The sequence below is a fragment of the Staurois parvus genome, unplaced genomic scaffold (genome assembly GCF_062004578.1).
Source record: "Staurois parvus isolate SC_StPar_1 unplaced genomic scaffold, SC_StPar_1.0 ptg000684l, whole genome shotgun sequence".
NCBI lineage: Eukaryota > Metazoa > Chordata > Amphibia > Anura > Ranidae > Staurois > Staurois parvus.
Window position 1 is genome coordinate 802195 of NW_028318480.1, and position 23296 is coordinate 825490.

At 40.4% G+C, this 23296-nt stretch overlaps 1 protein-coding gene across 1 annotated transcript in view; it reads right to left on the minus strand.

Moving 5' to 3' along the window:
- The window catches only part of LHFPL1 (LHFPL tetraspan subfamily member 1), a 30510-nt gene extending 14231 nt beyond the window's left edge, over nt 1–16279 (minus strand). Inside the window, exons 1-2 of the mRNA XM_089652494.1 lie at nt 16221–16279; nt 1974–2694 (exon numbers count right to left, since the gene is read on the minus strand). Coding sequence (XP_089508620.1) covers nt 1974–2355 — 382 coding nt within the window. The 5' untranslated portion in view covers nt 2356–2694; nt 16221–16279. The remainder of the gene's footprint in view (nt 1–1973; nt 2695–16220) is intronic.
- Between the last annotated feature and the right edge of the window lie 7017 nt (nt 16280–23296).

The window sequence follows — 23296 nt, forward strand, 5'->3', positions numbered from 1 at the left end:
ATCAGTAGATTCTTCAAGTTCAACCCCCCGCCACACACACTCATACACTCATCACACTGCCATTGCCAACACCTATAAATTTACTTAGAGTTACATGTTACAACATACAGTGTTGTATTTCCCGAGTCCCTCTGCTCTGTCCTCTCCTGTTCCAAAGCTTGGGGTGCCATTTAACGAAAATGCAACATTGGTGGCCATATTCAGCTTACATGTCCTCTGTGCTGGCCTACCCATGGCACCTGTGCCAGATTTCAAGTCAGGAGCCACTGCTTGTCCAAAAAGTAGCTTTTTTTCCCCTTTAATGTCACAAAACTTTTTGTAATCTCAGGGAAAAGGCCTTATTTTTGCAAAATCATGAGAATTTCCAGAAGGCAGTGGTGCTCCTTCCTGGGAAATAGACGTAAGGCACTAGCTACATTGTGCATTGCACTGCTGTGCGGTGGCATGCAGTGCCATCCAGTGCACTTCAGAGAAATGCTGACATGCTGCATTTTTCCACACTGCAAAGCACTGCACATCACACCATCATTGTAGTATGAGCAAGGAAATTAGCAAACAATTGGTTTCTAGGTGCCCTAGCAGTGACCTGTATTTATCCAGTGTAGAAAAATGCAGATCACTAAGCATAGCATGAAGCCCTTAAATTAGGTTCAAGCTGATATTTAGATCTTGTTTACCATATAGAACCAAAGAGCACAGCCAGTGAGTTGGAACACAAGATATTGTTTAATCCTTTTTACTATCCCATTGTTATTATGTTATTTAGTCAACATTAATTACTGGTCCAAAAAAACACAGACTGTGCCATTATTCTGCATGCTGTTGCAATTGCTTGAAAGGCTTCAGTGGGATGGGTGACACTAGAAGAGAGGGAGAGCTGTAGGGTAAGGTGGTGGGATAGGAGAGGTTAGGCAAGGTAAAGGAGGGGAGGAGGAAAAAGAAGGTAGAGCAGGTAATAACAGTAACACGTAAACTGCAGATTTGTTGGGTGAACTATGAATAAAATACTTCAGCAACAAACATCTCTTATTTTTCTTTGACTAAAAGGAAAGAAAATCTTTCCACACACGATCCCAAGGAGAAGCTGTAGTAGATCCAAGTATCCCCCACACCATATAATGTGTATTATTGATTATTGCAAGTGGCTACCCACTGTTTGGAATCCATAATGTTTGAGACCCCTTGATTCCACTCAGCCCTAGTAGAGATAAGTGTGACACATACCTGGTGGAGGGTCTCTGAGCATTCAGGAAATGCTGACTTTCTATGTGATCATGCAATAAAGTAGAGCTTTGAAACAAACTTGTTGGTGTACTAATAAATTATTTTTCACAGAAAATAACCTATGATTATGCATTGTTCATCATATGCTCAATTTCAAATGATGAAGTTTGTAGCAGGTTTGTTTTGAAGCGCACAAAAGTGCAAAACTTTCTTTTTTGTTTTAGATTAGGGTAGGGAAGGGTTAAAGCCTCTATCAGTGGTTTTTTTCCCTGGTTGCTGCTGGGGATTTTCCTTAATTTCTTCTCTTGGAGATGCAAAAAAGTAAAATAAGAGGAAATAGGAAATTTTGCCCATGTAATTGGCAATCCCATCTAAGACAGTTGTCATTGGAATGGTTGTCCCCATACGGAAGGTTTCCCCTCAGCTCTTGCCTTCGTGACAACTCTAATATTAAGATTTTTTTCTCATTTTCTCAGTGACAATGGTCATGAGGTCATGTATAAGAGTAAATCTCCCCATCAGAGACACAGACTGCAATAAAAATGTGACCGAGGGTTTAACCTTTCCATGCGCTATTCAAAACAAAAAAAGTTTTGCCTTTACATACACTTTAAATGTACTATCAAACAATCTTCTTTTCAACTATCATCAATTTATAGCAGTCAGAACAATGAAAAATAACTACATTACAGCTACAGGACAGACATTTTAATAGGCTTAAATTATACAAAACATTTCTCAAGTCTTACCTCCAATGAATTGTATAGCACCATAAAACCTTCCAGTCATCCTGGAAATAAGATCACCAAGACAGCAGCCTAAAACAGAAGCTATGGACACCAGCAGCAGTAAAGCACAGCCAATACCAGTCACCAGGGTGCAGATCTGCCAGGATAGGCTGGGGATGGCACCGAAGCTGGCATATCTTCCACACTCTTCCAGCATCACTGTGTTCTTTTCATCCATTTGAACTGGGTAGGTGCACCTTCGAAAAGTGCTGAATGAAACTGGTTTTCCCATTTGGAAGCCATAGAGCCAGTAGGGCATGAAAAAGCTTGTACAGCTTGTAGCTGCTGAGAGAAATGACAGCAGTGCCCAGAGGGTACCAAGTACAGTCAAGCTGCTTGACATTTTTTACACCTGTCCTTCACAACTAAATGATTTTACAAATAAACTCTACAAGGCTTTGCATTGTTATGCAACTCCATTAGCACTCATTTGTCTTTTCTTGCTCCTCTTGAGTCCTGAAGTAGCACAATGATCTTCTGCTGTGAGCTGGCTTAATATTTTTCTTTCTTGCCCTAATGTCAAGTGTTAAAGTATATGCACGTCTGCAGAGAAATCATCCTGAGGCATAATTGTCTTCATCCTCCACTGGCTGGCAGTTCTGCAGTCTCAGAGAATATTAGCATCTCTTCTTTCCAGCATTGTCCTATAAAACTCTTTTATTGTAACCACTAAAGCAGATTCCTGTTGAGGGGCAACATAAGGACACTGGGTTAAATTACTCCATTGCAATTCAAAGAAAATTCACTGCAGGTGCAGAGTCTATAGGATCAGTCAAAGAGATATACTCTATAGTCTTTCTTTAGAGCCCTAGAGAGAAAGGCCATACAAATGTCACCTGCCATTTTAACTATTTATTGCAAAGTGTGTTTTTTATAGCATTGAATAGGTTGGAATAAACTGCAAGAATTGATGGAATAAGACAAAAATGTTTGGTAAATTAAAGGGTCAAGCCACCCAATTACATGTTAAGCTTGTTTGGCTAAATTGCTTCTTTGCTTCTTTTTGGTTTGGATATTTCAATGTCAAGATCTCTGTGCCAAAATTTCTGACCCCCCACCTCATAATGGCTACAGCAGTAGTGGAGGACCGAACACCCCCCTGTTCAGTTCATGGTCGAACATTCAAAAGTTTGACTGCGAACTTCAAACAGGGACAATTCACTAAGCGACATCTCACCGCATCTGAGTATGTGGTAAGATACTGCACAGCTACTAAAATACCACGAGTTATATTATTAAGTCATGCAGTATTTTAGTAGTGAGAACATTCTTTAATGTTTCAGCTGTCAACGGGGTTCCTTGCTGATAGCTGAATGTAAAAAGAATTGCTGGCGTTGCTTGGAAATTAAAACAATAAAATAAAACAGCATTTGGTATGGATTTTGAGGGGAACCCCCCATGCCAACATTTAAAAAAAAAATGGTGTGGGGGTCCCCCCAAAATCCATAGCAGACCCTTTTCCGAGCATGCAGCTGGAAGAGTGAGTGCCCCCCCCCCCTTGGACCACACCAGGCCACATGCCCTCAACTTGGGGGGATGCTTTGGGCAGGGGGCTCCCCCCCCCAAAGCACCTTGTTCTCGTATTGATGGGGACAAGGGTCTCTTCCCCACAACTGTGGCCGGTGGTTGTGGGGGTCTGAGGCAGGGGGCTTATTTAACAAGGGGGCCCCCAGATCCTGGCCCTCCCCCATGTGAATGAGTATAGGGTACATGGTACTGCTACATATGTACACAAAAAAAGTCTAGTGTAAAAAATGACGGAAAACTGTGTTTGACAGGCAGGTGAACACATAAATGGCCAATGTTCGAGTTGAACTTATGCTCAACTCCAACATCAAGCCCAACCCTTTACAGCAGGTGTGCAGTCCTAGGAACTTAAAAGTACAGAGATTTCACTGACAGGGTACCCAAGTCATATAGTAACTCCAGAAAGCCTACATATAAAAAACAGCTCTCCCGGGTGGCAGCTTAGAAACCCAATTGCTCGACATACGGGGTACCACATCCCATATTGAAAATTGAAATAGCTATAATTCAATTGCACATGGATTTTATACACAACCCCAAGAATCACAATAAACTTAAATACAATATCTTTTTTAAATACTAATGATAAAAACATAACCTTAAAAAACAGATGTTCTGTCTTCATATTGTAATTGGAGGGAAGTAATAGGAACTTATCATGTAGTTGTATGCCTCCAGCATCTACCAAATAATAAAATATCCTTTTTAAGTGGACAGACCTTTTAAAAAGGACCTTCCTTTAAATGAAACATTGATCTCTCTAAAGCACACACACACATCCTCACAAGAAATTAGCTTTTTACCCAAAATGTGTGTTCTGTCCTCCATTTTGGCGAAGATCACTAGACAGTGTTGATGTAGAGGCATCGCCGAAATGGAAAATGAAGCACATGAATTAGGGACATTTTTGGTAAACTAAATAGCTTGCATTTGGAACTTCCACTAAGTTAGATTGCATATTATTTTTCACATTTATTTTCCATGGGATAGCTCAGTGGTGGGCAACCTTTTTTTTCAACTGAGCCAAATCTCGCCAAAACCACGATTGAAATTTATTTTGAGAGCCACATTTTTAAAACTGAAAATACATCCCCCATATAGTAATTCATCCCCCATATAGTAATTCATCCCCAATAGTAATTCATCCCCCATATAGTAATTCATCCCCCATAGTAATTCATCCCCCATATAGTAATTCATCCCCCATAGTAATTCATCCCCCATATAGTAATTCATCCCCCATATAGTAATTCATCCCCCATAGTAATTCATCCCCCATATAGTAATTCATCCCCCATAGTAATTCATCCCCCATATAGTAATTCATCCCCCATAGTAATTAATCCCCCATATAGTAATTCATCCCCCATAGTAATTCATCCCCCATATAGTAATTCATCCCCTATAGTAATTCATCCCCCATATAGTAATTCATCCCCCATATAGTAATTCATCCCCCATAGTAATTCATCCCCCCTATAGTAATTCATCCCCCATAGTAATTCATCCCCCATATAGTAATTCATCCCCCATAGTAATTCATCCCCCATAGTAATTCATCCCCCATAATAATTCATCCCCCATATAGTAATTCACCCCCCATAGTAATTCATCCCCCATAGTAATTCATCCCCCATAGTAATTCATCCCCCATATAGTAATTCACCCCCCATAGTAATTCATCCCCCATAGTAATTCATCCCCCATATAGTAATTCATCCCCCATAGTAATTCATCCCTCATAGTAATTCATCCCCCATATAGTAATTCATCCCCCATAGTAATTCATCCCCCATAGTAATTCATCCCCCCTATAGTAATTCATCCCCCTCATCCCCCATATAGTAATTCATCCCCCATATAGTAATTCATCCCCCCTATAGTAATTCATCCCCCTATAGTAATTCATTCCCCATATTGTGTCAATTCACTTACCTTTGCTCCGCGCGTTCCTCTCGCCGTGTTCCCACGCCGTTCCGGTCTTCAGGGCGGACTGTGAGAGGAGAGGAGTTCGTCACGCTGCCCCGTCTACATCCTGACAGCCAATGTTTGCCACGCTCCGCGGGCCGGATTAAAAGGTCCGCGTGGCCGTATGCGGGCCGTAGTTTGCCTGACTTTTGGGGCGGCCGCCCGAGAGGAGGGAGGGAAGCGGGAGCCCGGCACACAGAAGAGCCGCATTAAACTGTGTAAAGAGCCGCATGTGGCTCGCGAGCCGCGGCTTGCCGACCACTGGGATAGCTTATTCAAATGTAGAGATTTGATTACCTATAAGTTCTGGTAACTCTCAGAACATATAAGTTACATATGTTCTGAGGCATTAAAATGAGACAAATGAGAGGGGTAGGCAGGGCTAAGGAGATGGGAAGTAGAGCAACAAAAGTTTCTATTGACCCTGACACCTGATGCTGACTATTGACCCTGACTCCTGATGCTGACTATTGACCCTGACTCCTGATGCTGACCATTACACTGACATACTTTACTCTAACTGTTGACTCTGATTGCTGACCCCGACACCTGATGCTATTGACTCCTGACTCCAACTCCTGACAGATGATGCTGACTATAGACCTTGACACTGTCCATTGACTCTGACACTTTAATCTGACTGTTGACTTTGATTATTGACTCTGACGCCTGACACTGGCTATAGACTCCTGACTCTGACTTCTGACAGATGATGATGTTTATAGACCCTGACTCCTGATGCTGACCACGGACTCCGATAACTCATGCTGACTATTGGCTTTAGACTCTGCCACCTGACAGATGATGCTGACTATAGACCCTGATGCCTGATGCTGGCTATTGACTCTGATACTTTACACTGACTATTGACCTTGACTCCTGATGCTGACCATTGGCTTTGACACCTTACTCTGTTGACTCTGATTACTGACCCTGACACTGCCTGCACACTCTGACACCTTACTGGGATGACTGTCCCTGACACCTGACACTGCCTGCCCACTCTGACACCTTACTGTGATTACTGACCCTGACACTGACTATAGACTCTGACTATTTACTCTGACACCTGATGCTCAGCATTGAATCTGACTCTTGATGCTGACTCTTGACCCTAACTCCTGATGCTGAGTATTGACTGACAATTGATCCTGTCCCTAATACCTTACGCTGAGTATTAATTTATACTCCTGAATTTGATTATTTACTAGATATCACACTGCTCCAGTCACACCAGGATGTATTATCAAAGGGTATTGAGAGTCTATTTCATATCAAGTTCTTCTACTGTCCAACTGTGTAGACCACCAAACAAGAGAAATGAAAAATAGTTTCATGTGTCCAGAACTATAAGGAGCGCTATGGCCCTCTCAGAGTTCCCCACACACCTTACCCTATGTGTTGGATTTATTGACTTGAAAACCCTATGTCCACATGTATTATAAGGCATCTATCCACCATCTTGGTATACAGAAAGTCGATGAACTATTTTGTTTTCAGTATTCAGCTTCTTTCGTAGTTCAAATATGGTCTGCTTGTGTAAAACAAAAGTTCCTCCTTTTATGAACTCCTGAACCATTCATGTTTCATAAACTTCATGTGACATGACAATTGTTGCTGAATTTATTGCAATTGTTGCATGACAATTGTTGATGTCATTTTCAGACTAGAATTACATTTTTAGAATGCTATCAGACAATGCCAGGCTACTAAGAAATAGGTGTCAACGTATGACAATTTATGATAAATGGACAAATTGTATATTTCTTACTGATAATTGTATATTAATCTTGTACAATGAGTATTTTGTGTCTACCCAATGTGGGATGTAACTCCTTATTTAAGCCAATTTACTTGCCTTATAATCTCATGTACCTGCTGTAACAAGCCAGAACAATTTCCTCTTTTCAATTGTCATCATGCATGTGTTGATATAAAGCATTGATCAAGAATGACAAGGAGTCTTTTGTCCCTAGAAGAGAAGATTGTGGTTCACATTGCTAGGACACCTACAGTTCTCTGTCTGAATTTAGCCATATACTGTATGTCCACAGGTAAACCAGCAAGGAAAGAACAACAAAGAGTTCTCACAATTAAAATGTAAGCCTTAAACCAGTATTAAACCCAAAGGCAAACATTTATTATATTGCAACGTACCAATTCTTAGATGTGATGGCTGCATTTCTTTCTTTTATTTTCCCCTGGTGATCTGGCCAGCAAGTCTGTTGTTTATCAACAGAACAAGCTGTTTTGCAGCTATAGCAGTTACAGGGTTGTAAAACTTTCATCCCAAAAGCAACAAAACTGTTTGCTGTAACTGCTTATAAAGTGTTAGCTGGAATTTAGATGCAATATTGTAGTGTATGTAAATCTGCTAATACATCTAACACTCTCTTCCCCCAAGATTAACATTGCTGCTGTCCAAAGGTGCTCCTATGCTCCTTCAACCAGAGTGGAACCAGGTGAAAACAGAGGGGGAAAAGACTAAATATAAAACTAGTGCAGCCACCTCATCTAATAATTTAACCCCACTTTAATTCTGCCCCCTCTAACCCTGCTTCTTGGAATTGGTCCACCAGTGTCTTATAGTAAATACAAGACTGGTTAATTCTAGGGGTTAGGTTCACGTGAAGGGTTAATGTTGAGGTTACAGTGTAACTAAAGGCAAAACCTTTTTTGTTTTGACAGAGTGAGGAGGGATTAGAAGACCTGTCAGTTTTCATTGCTGTCTGTGCCCCCAATAGGGTTCACTCTATTTACTTATCCTGTTTACTGTTATCATCAAAAGTGAAGCAAAAGAAAATCCTAGATTTTGGATTGACATCAGAATACTATTAGATCGGAACTTTTCCAATGGGGACACTAGTTCTGGTGACCCTGGTGAAACACTGAGATTCCCTCATTTTGGAGGTATTTACTCCCACTTCTTGTTTTAGCTATGGGACAGGCAATGAAGGGAAATCTTTCCAATGGGACACAGATGGCAAAAAAGCTCACGGGGGTTATAACCCTCCCTTACTCTATAAAAATTAAAATTCCCTTTAGTTGCAATTTAAGGATAAAATTAAGTATTACATTTTGATTGCCTTCCTTATAAGGACTATTCTGGAGTGTGATACATTATTTTTTTCAGGACTAGGTGTAAAATATATGCATTATAAAAGTTATTTGTGCTGAAATTTGTTCTGAAATTACTAGCACCAAAACTAATGTCCTGAAAACTAACCCAGTGCTACCATAAAGTAGGGGATTGCAAAAGTACAGATTGCTAGGTTTTCTAGATTGATTGTATTGTACTGCAGATTATGCCACGTTGTGGGTGGGACCACCTAAGTCTGCTTGTAAAGTAGGGGATTGCAAAAATACAGATTGCTCCAGGATGCCAAAATCCAAACACTTTTAAACAGACTAGCCTGATGTTCATAGTACATTGTTCACACAAAACCAGATTCACAGAAGCTACTCATTTTGGACATGTCTTTCCATGTCCTGAGGAGCACCTTATGCTAACAAATTGTTTAGACAATGTTCAGACAATAAGGGGGAGATTTACTAAACTCTGGTGCAGCCCTGCAGAGAAACCAATCAGCTTTCAGGTTTTATTGTCAAAGCTTAACTGAACATGCTAAAGTTAGAAGCTGATTGGCTACCATGCACAGCTGCACCAGATTCTGAGTTCTCCAGTTTTAGTAAATTTCCCCCTATATTTCCAAAAGTACTCCTAGATTGATTGTATTGTACTGCAGATTATGCCACGTTGTGGGTGGGACCACCTAAGTCTGCTTGTGAGGATACCTCTTTGCATGTGTGTGCATCAATGCCCTGGACTAGGCGGAGCCGTGTTCATGTGGAAATCAACATTATGACGATACCTAAACGTAGAGATGAGCCATAAATTGTGTGTAGCTATGTGACCTACAGACTTCCTCTGTGAAGCATTACATCCCATGTCACTACACACTTTCCTCTTAGTATGAGGCATTTAGGAGGGACACCACTGAGCCTATGCCCTCTCCAGTGGTCCAGCATATCTCTGCCACCTCACCCCCGGTTACAGAATGGGGTCCATTCAACAAAAGTTCAGCGATGGTGGGTTCCTAGTCCAGGGAGAATCCCAGCAGGGTGACCCAGAAGGGGGCCTATATGCTCCAGTAATGCTTACATGTTGTAGCAGACCTTCCTCTGTAAATCCCATGTGGAAGAGAGAGAGAACTCTGAGCCCCTCATTTGTAATTATGTGGTCTACAGCAGGGGGCAGGAGTCAGAAAGCCCAGGAAAAGAGTCTAGACACAGCTAACCCCTTCCTATCCTGGGCAGCCTATATCCTATAACTACACAGTGCAATGAATACAACTGTAGAAATACATACAATGACATCCCGCAAACACCTGCTTACATGTATACTTTATCTAATTAGTCAAACAGGAAAGTCATAAGGACCATATGAATCAACACATTCTTACTAAGAACTACTGTCTCCCATTATAATGCACAACGCTGAGCAAACGGTTGGCGCTATATAAATACTGTATAATAATAATTTTCCCAGAGCCACCAATTAGATTCAAACTTTTAGGTCAGGTTTGATACCAGTTAGCACCTTATCTTAGTAAGAAATTATAAAAAGTAATATGGGCAACAACTGGTATTTGGTTGAATCAACAGACCAGATTTTATCTTTCTTTTATTTGACTACATTGGATGTCATTATAATGCCCATGTGATGCATTCTCATTGAAATAGTGAATGTAAAAACGTTCCAGCTACTGTGCTGACAAATGCATGTGCTGTTGTTGGCATCAATTTTGTCTATAGCAATATGACACTTCCATTATGCCAGATGTTTCAACACCAATATTTTTTTAGTGGACCTGTAATCCCATCACCATCCATTGTTCCCCAAAAACGTTGGTATTTCCACCAGGCCACAAGTACAGATACCAACAAAAAACACTTATCTTTTTTAAATATTTGCATAAGAAAAGAAGATGTGGGAACTAGCTGGTTGTATAATGCCACACCTGGGAAGGGCTTATGTTTTCCTCATCAAGCTAGGTGTGGTAAAATTCCAATATATTAACAAACAATCACTAACACAATGATACATGCTATGGACCTGTTCTACCTAAAATCTGTTTTATTTTTTTTACTACATCTGATTTTGCCATTTAATGACAGTCTAAAATAGGTGACCTGATTTAAATTTCTGTCCCTGTACAATAAAGTATTATAAGAGTTTGCTGTAGGTTGTATGCAGGTACTTCTGTATTTCTTTCTATTTTCTTTTTCGGACTGATCTTTTAAATATATAAGGAAAATGTTAAACATAAATAAAAAATACCTTTTCTAACAGCATGTGTCCAGAAAATCCATATCTAAAATAACTATACATCTCATTACCAGTATATTAGTGGCATTACAAACTCAGTTTCTCAGTATTACGCCATTACAGTTAATAAAATAATTATCTTACCAGGATACTTTACCGGGGGATTTTCCTTACATTCAGGACACAACTGGGAGTTCTAATGATATAAAACTATTAAAAGAAGATCTGACTGAATGAGCAGACATTAGTGGAACACTTAAACCACGTGTAGAACTCACCAGATTCCCACAAAATCATTTGTATTTAACCCAATTCTCTCCAATGCTTTGCTTAAATTGAGGTTTCCCTAAATATTTCACACATGTGATGGTCATAATCAGGGCTTTTTTTCAGCTGGAATGCAGGGGAACGCAGTTCTGGCACCTCCAGTACTGAATGTATGTAATGGCAAGGAGTGCTGGGGTGTGTTGAAGGGTCTATTGATGTTCTCTGCTGGGGGATCTATTGTTGCTAGTGGTAAATCTATTGTTGCTGTGTGTGCGTGTCAATTGTTACTGGGAGGGATATAATGTGGAGGGAGAAGTTTACGGATGCTGGGAAATCTGTTATTGCTGCTGGGCATCTATTATTGTTGGGTTGGATCCATTGTTGCTGAGCTGATATTTTGTTGCAAGGGTATCATTGTTGCTGTAGGGGTCTATTGTTGTGGGGAGATCTATTGTTGCTGGGGGTTATATTTTTGTTGCTGGGGGTCTATTGTTGCTGGAGATCTATTGTTGTGGGTGGATCTATTGTTGCTAGTGGGATTAGTGTTGATGGGGATCTATTGTTGTGGGGGGGGGTCTATTGCTGCTTGCTGCACAGGGGATCTATTTTACTGCTTTTTTTTGTTATCATTAAGAAATTCTATACAAATTACTTATCACCACAAAATGATATTCGCTAATATGGGTTATACTGGGAGGTGGTTAGGGGGTGGAACCAAGGAACAGTGCTCAGAGGTGGGTAGGAGGCGGAGACTAGGGGTGATTCAGAAAGGTGGAGTTCCTGTACGTAGTCTCTGAAACAAAAGCCCTGGTCATCATACTGTATTGAAGAGATTAGCTGACAATCAAGGGCTGATTTCCACTATTGTGCTGCTTTAGTGCACGTGCGTTAATGTTCAATATGCTGCACATTTACATGTAGTGCATTAAGGCAGCTGGTCATTTGGCCGGACTGAATAACATACCAAAAAGAAACTTAGCTTTTCTGGCAGCACGCTGAACCACAATTCTTGTTAGCCTGTTGCTCTGCACTAAAAATAATTAATATGATAGACCTTTCCAGTAACACAGGGGATAATGAACCTTATGTAATAAACTGCGTCATATCTGTCTAAAACATTATTAAAGTCGACGTATACTCTGCCCATAATGGGAAAAGTAACAGGTTCATTTAATGTAGAAATATGTATGACAAGAAAAATGTAAAAAAAAAAAAATCTCTACAATAATTGCACATCCCTACCTTAAAAGGCGCTGCATGTACAGAAAAATAGCTGTTAACCTAGTGTGCACCAAACTTCCCATTTGAGCTGACAGCACAGTTCACAGTAAGGCTGATTTATTAAATTATTTCAGAACCTTCACTCAAAAAAAAATCCTGCTTGCTGGAATACGGAACTCTGCCTATCCCTATCCTCCCTGTCCTCTTCCATATACATTGATTTTTGTACCAGCAAATATTGCTTGTGCCCTGACCCCCAAAAGCCTACCTACACATCATGTAGGGAAAGGGATCTTGGGAGATGTAGTTCAGTAGAGCATGCCGGTTTCAATAGTAGCTGACCTCCCAGTAACTACCCCTGCAAGGGTTTTACAAGCCTGGTAATGTCAAACGGAGTAATAAAAGTAGTTTCTCACTACAGGAACAAGACAAAAGGGAAAACAACTGTTGGATATGCTCTAGAGACAGAGAAGGCGATTTATGGCTAAAATTGGGTAATGCCTGTATTGTTTTACCTAATTGCATCCGGTCTGCAGGGCTGGATTTACATCTCATGAGCCTGTAGGCAGAGAATTTTGAAGTGCCCCCCCCCCCCCCTCAAAAAAAAAAAACAGTTAAACCAACTTTTTTTTTCTTAATTACATTTTTTTACATAAATATTTTTATGTGTAAAAAGAGGAATGTTGCAGACTTGGATGTAAAGGGGAACTCTGATATAAAGGGAGCCCCTTACACAAGGGTACCCAGAGTTCCCCATTGCTCAGAATCCTCAGAGTTCTCCTTTACATCAGAATATTCATGATTTCCCCTTACAATGCAAGGGGGACCTCTGCAAACCCTGATGTAAGGGGGACACTGTAGATCATGATGTAAAGGGGAACTCTGTTGTAAGGTGGTCTCTGGTCATCAAAGCCCCCTCCCCCTTATATCACAGTCAGCAGCATTCCCATTCACATCCCAGTCTGCAGTGTTCCTTCTTACATCAGAGTTTCCCTTTACATCAGGGTCAGCAGAGGTTCCCTTGCACTGTGAGGCACTAGTGTGAAAGGGGCCTAATTCATCATGGGCAACAACCAGGGCATTGTATTGGGGCAAGTCACACATACTTTGCTGAGTATCTCTTTTACTGACTTTTCTGAGAATTCTCTGCACACTTGACAAATGGAGGTTGGGTAGAGGATCCCTCACTAGGTGTAGTCCTATGCCTGTGTGTTCACTTCACACTGACAGCTGCCTCTGCCCACTGTGCTGATTATGTGATGTCTGCCATATGCCACCTTCCAACCTGCCACTGATTCCCTCTCAGCCGGCACTATCATTTTATCAGCAAATTCTCTCTCTCTCTCATATCTACAGTGCCTATTGGGAAATCTGGCCTTGCCCGTCTGTCCTGCTGTATTCAGGGTGCTCCAAAGTACTGTGTGAGATCCGATTTGGATGAATCCTACACCATTTGTGCACATTTCTGTGTGGTATTTTGCAAGCCATAGACTGTACCATTGAGATTTGGAAGTAGATCGATGCATTGATTGATGGTGACAAAGTGGAAGGCAAGTAAATCCCTTTAAAAATAAGTTCTAACAAGAAATAATAAATTAACATTTTTTTTTTGCAGATAAAAAATGTGCATTTACTATTTTTTGTTTCTGGTGCCTTTAAAGCATTGCACCAGCAATCAGCAGATCGCTGGTGCCATGCACGTCTCCTGCAAACCTGTCAGAGTATCTGTGTGCCCGTAAATCGTGTACGGGCAAGCAGATAAATTACTGACAGGAAAGTTCAATGAACAAAAGCTGTCGGAACTTGTAGTGTTTTAATTCACAAAATACTCTGAATGAGTGACGTGCCCAGGCAGGCGGAGCCCCGCACGACTGCATTTTTAAAAATTGTGACAGCTGGCAGGGGGGAGAAGATCTCCCACTAGCTGTCACAACGGTGATCAGGGGTGGGGGAGCGGGGGTGCCGGTCAATTTGTAACATGTTACACCCTGAATATGGGTGTAACATGTTACAAAAGGTGAACTCTCTCAAACACCACTGGCTACTTTTAATCCTTATGCTGCTAGCATTAGGAAAGAGATAGGAAATTACAGTATATCATAATTACTTATTTAAAACATTTTTTTAAATTTCTTCAGTTATTCTCTGCTTTCCAGGCCTAGGAACATGATGTCATACATCCCAGGAGTCTTGAGGACTCCCTAATGCATGTATGCCAGGGCTAAGGGCAGATGGATTCCAGGAAGTAAATTCTGCATGAATAATTTGCTCTTACTCCAGATGGGTGATTTTGATTTGATATTATGAATGAATGAATGAAATAGTTTTTTTCGGTTTGTGATGCTCAAATTCAGTGTAGTTCAGCTTTGAGGATCCATATTTTAAAATGAATCTGACCAATGATGATGAATGTTAGTTGACTTGGCAAATATGCAAATAAATGTCAAACATACTTCATAAACAGAGCAAATGTCCCCCCACTAAATTTACGTTGCATGTCTTAATAAATACGTCCTCTTGACACATCAGGTATTCTGTATTGGACTTATATATAGAGACAGACATATAGACATAAATGATATGATATAATATGATTACATAGACTGACAGACAAATAGATAGATAAATAGATAGATAGATAGATAGATAATAGACAGAGTGATAGATAGATAGATAGATAGATAATAGACAGAGTGATAGATAGATAGATAGATAGATAGATAGATCGATAGGTAATGGGTAGAGTGACAGATAGATAGATAGATAGATAGATAGATAGATAGATAATAGACAGATAGATAGATAGATAGATAGATAGATAGATAGATAGATAATAGATAGATAGATAGATAGATAGATAGATAGATAATAGACAGATAGATAGATAGATAGATAGATAGATAGATAGATAGATAGATAGAGTTCCTTAACCATTCAGAACGTTCAGTGAAATTGTCAAAATTTCTACAAAATAATGTCAAATGTGAAGCATTATCATAATGCTGGAGAACATTTTGATAGAGCATAAAAATAGTGTTCACATTCTTCATTCACACTGCTGATAAGTAATCAGAAGTGGATTGCTGCATGTCAATATTCCTACAGGAGCTGGAGATGTTCTTTAATAACTGCATTTTGCTGTCATTTAGACAGTAAGTGGTTTCCTGCAAATTGATCACACACATTTAGGGAGTGAGCGCAACAAAATCGAGCAACTTTTGGCCAGCAATCCCAGACTGGAGCACACTGTCATGTGCAAATGTGGCAGGCAGCATATTACCTGTGTCAGCTGTACTGAATGTGTGACATAAAATGAAAGGTACTTGATAAAGAGTTATCCTTAAAGGAAAACTGTACCAAAAGAAATATTGAGGCTGACTCCTTGCTGATCTGCATCCGAAACTGCTATTTACCTGGTTCTCATTCTCATCCATTGGCTTCAATACTTTGGGTTTTCTCTGAAACAAACATCCAGATAAGGAAAGTCTGAGGAAGTCAGAATGTCCTATTATCAAATTTTCTCCAGATGAATAGCTCAGAAGGTACTGAAGCCAGTGGATTAAAATTTCAACCAAGCAACTAGCATTTTCAACAGAAGAAGGCTGGAATAATAGACTCCATACTATCTCAATACTGTATATATTTCCTTGATATAATTAAAATGCATATTTAATCAAATTCATAATATAATACTAACATCTATCAGATTAATGAGACAAGGAAAAGGTATTATAACCAGTTAAATTATATAGATAAAAATAAAAGAAATCACAAAGCATTATTATTTATGTTATTGCAATTAATATAATAAACTAACACACTAGAGTAGCAATTATTACTCTTTCAGCGTGACTATATTTAAGGAAAATATTGCATTTACTAAAGAATGTTCTTACCAGAATGCCCTATCGCTCCTTTTGAATACTGGCTTTGTCCTCTGCAATTACTAGAGCACTCGGTTCACCTTGCAAAGAGAGGTGGAGTTTGTTACAAACAAAATCCAATAAATTACAATGATGATGAACCTAAGAGGTGCGTCTGACAGCCCTGGGAATCTGCCTTCTCCAGTATGTAAAGCAGAACAATAAGCAGGATTGATAGCTGCTCTGTATTAGGAGAACACATTTGTACAAGCTTACAAAAAGTTGAATCTTTTAAAACTTTGTGCTAATGTTTAAAATGTAATTTGCTGTTTAATCTCTAAAATCATTACAGGAAATTAATATTTTAAATAATAACTCTTCTTTTCCTGTGCTCTTGGTCTCCCAGGCATTAAAAAATGAAAAAAGTAGCTCTTACCCACACAAACTTTAAAATCTAATTGCTGACTACTAAGGCAGTCTGGTCCTCAAAGGTAACGCTACTTTTTACCCAAATTGCTAAATTAGTACAGATTAGGTCAAATGAGAGATTAACCCATCATCTAATTTTCATCACACCAAAAAAATGTGTGAGACGAACACTTGTTTTACAGCTCTGGGCCCTGGATTAAATTTCCACCAAGGACACTATTTGCAAGGAGCTTGTATGCTCTCCCCATGTCCTTCCAAAAATTGTTAGCTATACAGATATGTTAAATGGCTTCCACCCAAAATTTTGTATCTTCTTTTGTGAGATGCGGACTAAAGTGAATGTTTCCACATTCTCTGGAATGCATTGTGGGGAAAGCTTGAGTGAGTGTATGAGCAAAATAAAGTGTTGTAGACAGTGCTGGGACAAGGTCATCTATTGCCCAGGGCAAAAATGCCCCCCCCTCCTAAAAAAATGTATGAGCACTACGCATCAGCAAAAATATCCTCCCTCCCCCCAAAAAAATTAAAGCCTATAGGGGGGCTATAGAGGACTATAGGATTGCAACATCGGGGCACCGCATTAGAGATGTCACTGGCTGTCCGATTGCCACTGTGCAGTGTTTGCTTACCTATCCCAACCCACAGTATTTGCTGGAAGGAGATGGGGGAGGTGGCCATGTGGCAGTCCCGATCCAGGAGAGCTGCAGTGGCAGGAGGAGGAATTGGATGGGAGAGAAAACACAACTCCTCCCAGCTATCTCCTCCTCTTCAGATCTGGCTTGTCTCCTCCACTGCAAAGCAGACAGGAATAGTGAAGCTGCTGTCACTACTCCTGTCAGCTTGTAGGTAGGAACTCCATGCAGTGCCCCCCCACCTCAAATGATACCAACACGCCCCAGGGCATCCGTCCCTCCTGGCCACCCCTTGGCCTGGCCCTGGTTGTAGACGTACCTCCAAACTTTCTGACATGATAAAGGGGATACCCATCCTGAAATTAATAGATTGGTACTCCAGTAAAGATACAGTAGATCACACTAAGGGCTCATGTGCTGTGCAGCTGATCAGCTGTTCAGCATTTTTTTCAGCAGCCCCTGAACTCATCCTAATGTTTTCCTATGTATCCATGTACACATAGTTGTTTACAGTTGTTTACAGGCAGTTGAGTTTACAGTCGTTTTTTGACTGCAGAAAACTTGCGTTCAGGAGTAGATTTTATGAGCGTTTCAAATGCCAAATGCTTATAAACGTGTGTAAATGTGGTTAAACACGGGTAACCGCGTTTATGAGTGTTTGCGTTTGAAAAGATTTTTTAACTTTTCCATTTTCAGATGCTGTCCAGAGCCTTTTTTCATCATGAAAAATACATGCAAAGCCTTTTCCCGGTACTCAAATGGACCTGGTACACCATACTTTGAGGTTTCACATGAAAGAAAATATGTTAGACACCGCTGCAATAATTTCTGCACAGAAATGAGCTGCAACACATCCAAACACCACAAAGAAAAAGACAGCTAATCTCAACAAATACTGCTCTCTCTGCTTCTGCTCTCTCTATTTCTCTTAAAATGTCTGAAATAGTTAATTTTTTACTGTTTTTCAGGTCATTCTGGGAAATTTGGAAGGTCTCCTGAGGTTATCTTTAAAAAACGCTTTTAAACGCAAATGCTCAAAAACGCGCATAAACACAGTATGCAAACTCAGCTAAACAGATGTTTTTTAACTTATGGCTTCCAGCAGTCAGTTTCCATCATTCAGAAGTGTCCCGTGTACACGGAGCCAAGGGCGAGAATTATTCAAATTGGAGCACTCCAAATCTAGTGAAACTGTGCATGGTAGCCAATCAACTTCTAACTTCAGCTTGTTCAGTTAAGCTTTGACAAAAAACCTGGAAGCTGATTGGTTTCTATGCAGAATTGCACCAGATTTTGCACTCTCCAGGTTTAGTAAATCAACCCCTAACTGTTTTGTCCTCACTACACCTAGCCCTGTGAGTAGTTCAACATGCAGCTAAACCTTACTATCCTCCAAAAAAACAGACTGTGTGAACAATTTCTGAAGCTTTATTGAAATGAACAAGGGAGGTGAAACTGGGAACAAATAAAAGGAATCATACAGTAAGAATACATTAAATTTAACAATAGTGTCTTTTGTTACTTGTTCAGTTGAGCTTTGACAGTAAAATCTGGACGTTGATGGGTTTCTATGCAGAGCTGCACCAGATTTTGCACTCTCTATTTGTAGCAAATCTATTTTGCCTCTATCATGGAAAAAATCATTATAGGGCTTATAGTTACACTATTCTAATATGGGTAAAGACCAATAAAAGAATAAAACGTTCTGCATAAAAGAGATGATCCACGCAGTGGTAGGTTCCTATGAACACCAAATGCTATATGTCTACAGACACCGGTGATAAAAATTCGACTCTGTCCTTGGAAGATCGGTCTTTCAACCAGAACATGATGATAGTTTTGTGGGACATGTTTTTGTGCATGGGCATTCTAGCCAACACATAAACAAAGTTAACTGGTCTGGGCGGGAGCCTTTACAAAACCTATTAATATTTAGCACTGCACAAAGACTGAATAGGATGAACCTAAGGGCACTTTAATATGCTTGCACATAGTAATCTGTGCAGACTGTGCTTGTATTTCTCATGTATTGATTCTGCTAATGGCTGGGAATAAAGCAAGAAAGAAAAGCTATTTTGGCTCCAAGAGGACTACGGTCATAATTGCCGAGAAGTTTAAACAGGTTCTTAATATTTAATAAGATCTGAGAGGCTGAGGAGAAGATTTACACACGTCTTCAAAGTGATGGTGTAGCTTAGATGTTCTCTCATTATTTAATAATACAGTGCACAGAGCAATGAACTGCTGTAACCAATACTGACTTGATATTTGCTTTTGGTAATGTTAGTGTACTCGTTTAAGTAACAATGCTCTCTAGTAATGGGTTACTCCTAGAGATGTCACCCTACCACCAACCTTTCTGGAATAGCTCTGCCCATCTAAGGGAATGGGGCACTTTGGAGCTAATGTATCATAACTTGCCTATGTGTCAGGAAAGGTCTGCCCATAGTGCAGGCGAAGATCCATGGCGCACAAACATGCGCACAAATATGTGCATGTGCAGAGTTCTTATGAGCTGGGCAGATGTGTGGGTGCTTGGACAGCGCCAAAAGGGCTATTTAAACTGGCTGTAGTAGATGTCCCATACCTGCATGGTCTTATCTGTATTGTTTCTTAGATATACAGAATATAACTGGACACTAACATTTATAGGTAAAGTTGATCTAGGGAATATCCGATTGCCTCTCAGGGGATCAGGAAGGAATTTTTTCCCCTGCAGGAACAAATTGGATCATGCTTTGCTGGGGGTTTTTTTGCCTTCCTCTGGATCAACTGTGGGTATAGTATTATAACTTTTTTTTTCTATGGTTGAACTATATAACTATCCCTGCTCGTCTGAACCTGCATCCTCAGGTCCTCATCATTTCGGGTATCCATCCATATAGCACAACTGCATCGGAATCCTGCTTCCTGCCTCCGGCCCGCCCTGCAGCTGATCTGCTTATCAGCTATTACTGGACTGATCACAGGCACTCATACAACTCATGGGGCCCCCGGGCAATAGGGGATCATGGGGCCCCTGTGTCCTTGCCCAAACTCAAAAAAGCCTATGAAAAAGGTACCAGGGGCATCTCATGGGGCCCCCTACTGACCACGGGCCCTCGGTCAGTGCCCGAGTTTCCAAATGGTCAGTCCACCCCTGCTCATACCCCACCATGCCCCTGCGGCTGCTGTCTCACCATCAGCGGTCCTTGAGCCGGAGTTGTACAGGAGGCCTGCCTCTTCACATCAGGCTCACTATCCAGGTACGTGACACTAAGTATGAGTCCAATACTAGTTTTGGTGGAATGAATGTACACATTATTGTTATCACAGTTTCATCATACAAAGGTAGCAATTGTCGTGTATGTGTTAGTTGCACAAAAGGGGTGTAGAGATTAGACAAAAAGACTAGACATTAGAATAAATAATACATAAGGTGCATCTGATCCCAGCACAACCTATTGCCAGGTTTGGTTGTTAACATAATGAGGCTCTGACAGAAAGACAGACTGAAATGGAAACCCCAAGTGGAAAAGCACCATTTAAGCACACTCAATGTCTTACTGGCAGAGGCAGAGTGGTGTCTTTGTATTCATAAAAATAGTGGACTTTGCAGATCCCTGGTTCACACTGAGCTAAATAACAATGAGCCCCAACTGTACCCCCTCATAGGGCATGGACCTTCTTTCATATGCTGTTTTCTAGAAGTAACATATTGGATCAAATGCTGGCTGATGCATGTACAGTTTCAAACCCTTGATATTACTGGACTGTGGCAATGTTTGGTGTTTTTCTACTGTATGCACAGTTGTGTACATACAATAAAGAATGAAAAAAATATAAATTGGTTCAATAGGATAAGAATAAATAATACCCCTCATTTTAAAGCCCAATGAAGTCTGTCAAAAGCAAATCTACAGGCTGGAGTTTCTGACCTCCTTCTAGTAAGGCTATCTGCCTAGCTGTCATGATGATGCTCTGGCTTCAATACTTTCTGACTCAAGTTACTAAAGCTAAACAATCAGCATCAGCAGAAATGTGTTTCTCATCATAGTTTTCCTTTAAATCGTGGTCTAGAAATGTGCTTTTTTTTGTAACCACTACCCTACTCAGCCAATTCTGACATTTCTCTCCTATATATATTGTATACTGTGTATATATATATATATATATATATATATATATATATATATACAGTCAGGTCCATAAATATTGGGACATTGACACAATTCTAACATTTTTGGCTCTATACACCACCACAATGGATTTGAAATGAAATTAACAAGATGTGCTGTAATTGCAGACTGTCAGCTTTAATTTGAGGGTATTTGCATCCAAATCAGGTGAACGGTGTAGGAATTACAACAGTTTGCATATGTGCCTCCCACTTGTTAAGGGGCCAAAAGTAATGGGACAGAATAATAATCATAAATCAAACTTTCACTTTTTAATACTTGGTTGCAAATCCTTTGCAGTCAATTACAGCCTGAAGTCTGGAACGCATAGACATCACCAGACGCTGGGTTTCATTACTGGTGATGCTCTGCCAGGCCTCTACTGCAACTGTCTTCAGTTCCTGCTTGTTCTTGGGGCATTTTCCCTTCAGTTTTCTCTTCAGCAAGTGAAATGCATGCTCAATCGGATTCAGGTCAGGTGATTGACTTGGCCATTGCATAACATTCCACTTCTTTCCCTTAAACTCTTTGGTTGCTTTTGCAGTCTGCTTTGGGTCATTGTCCATCTGCACTGTGAAACGGCGTCCAATGAGTTCTGAAGCATTTGGCTGAATATGAGCAGATGATATTGCCTGAAACACTTCAGAATTCATCCTGCTGCTTTTGTCAGCAGTCACATCATCAATAAATACAAGAGAACCAGTTCCATTGGCAGCCATACATGCCCACGCCATGACACTACCACCACCATGCTTCACTGATGAGGTGGTATGCTTAGGATCATGAGCAGTTCCTTCTCCATACTCTTCTCTTCCCATCACTCTGGTACAAGTTGATCTTGGTCACATCTGTCCATAGGATGTTGTTCCAGAACTGTGAAGGATTTTTTAGATGTCGTTTGGCAAACTCTAATCTGGCCTTCCTGTTTTTGAGGCTCACCAATGGTTTAAATCTTGTGGTGAACCCTCTGTATTCACTCTGGTGAAGTCTTCTCTTGATTGTTGACTTTGAAACACATACACCTATCTCCTGGAGAGTGTTCTTGATCTGGCTAACTGTTGTGAAGGGTGTTTTCTTCACCAGGGAAAGAATTCTTCGGTCATCCACCACAGTTATTTTCCGTGGTCTTCTGGGTCTTTTGGTGTTGCTGAGCTCACCAGTGCGTTACTTCTTTTTAAGAATGTTCCAAACAGTTGTTTTGGCCACGCCTAATGTTTTTGCTATCTCTCTGATGGGTTTGTTTTGTTTTTACAGCCTAATGACAGCTTGCTTCACTGATAGTGACAGCTCTTTGGATCTCATCTTGAGAGTTGACAGCAACAGATTCCAAATGCAAATAGCACACTTGAAATGAACTCTGGACCTTTTATCTGCTCATTGTAATTGGGATAATGAGGGAATAACACACACCTGGCCATGGAACAGCTGAGAAGCCAACTGTCCCATTACTTTTGGTTCCTTAACAAGTGGGAGGCACATATGCAAACTGTTGTAATTCCTACACCGTTCACCTGATTTGGATGTAAATACCCTCAAATTAAAGCTGGCAGTCTGAAGTTAAAGCACATCTTGTTCTTTTCATTTCAAATCCATTGTGGTGGTGTATAGAGCCAAAAATGTTAGAATTGTGTCGATGTCCCAATATTTATGGACCTGACTGTATATATATACATACAGTGGGGCAAAAAAGTATTTAGTCAGCCACCAAATGTGCAAGTTCTCCCACTTAAAAAGATGAGAGAGGCCTGTAATTGGCCTCTTGTGATCATTTTGACCCCACGGGGTGAGATCTTGCGTGGAGCCCCAGATCGAGGGAGATTATCAGTGGTCTTGTATGTCTTCCATTTTCTAATTATTGCTCCCACAGTTGATTTGTTCACACCAAGCTGCT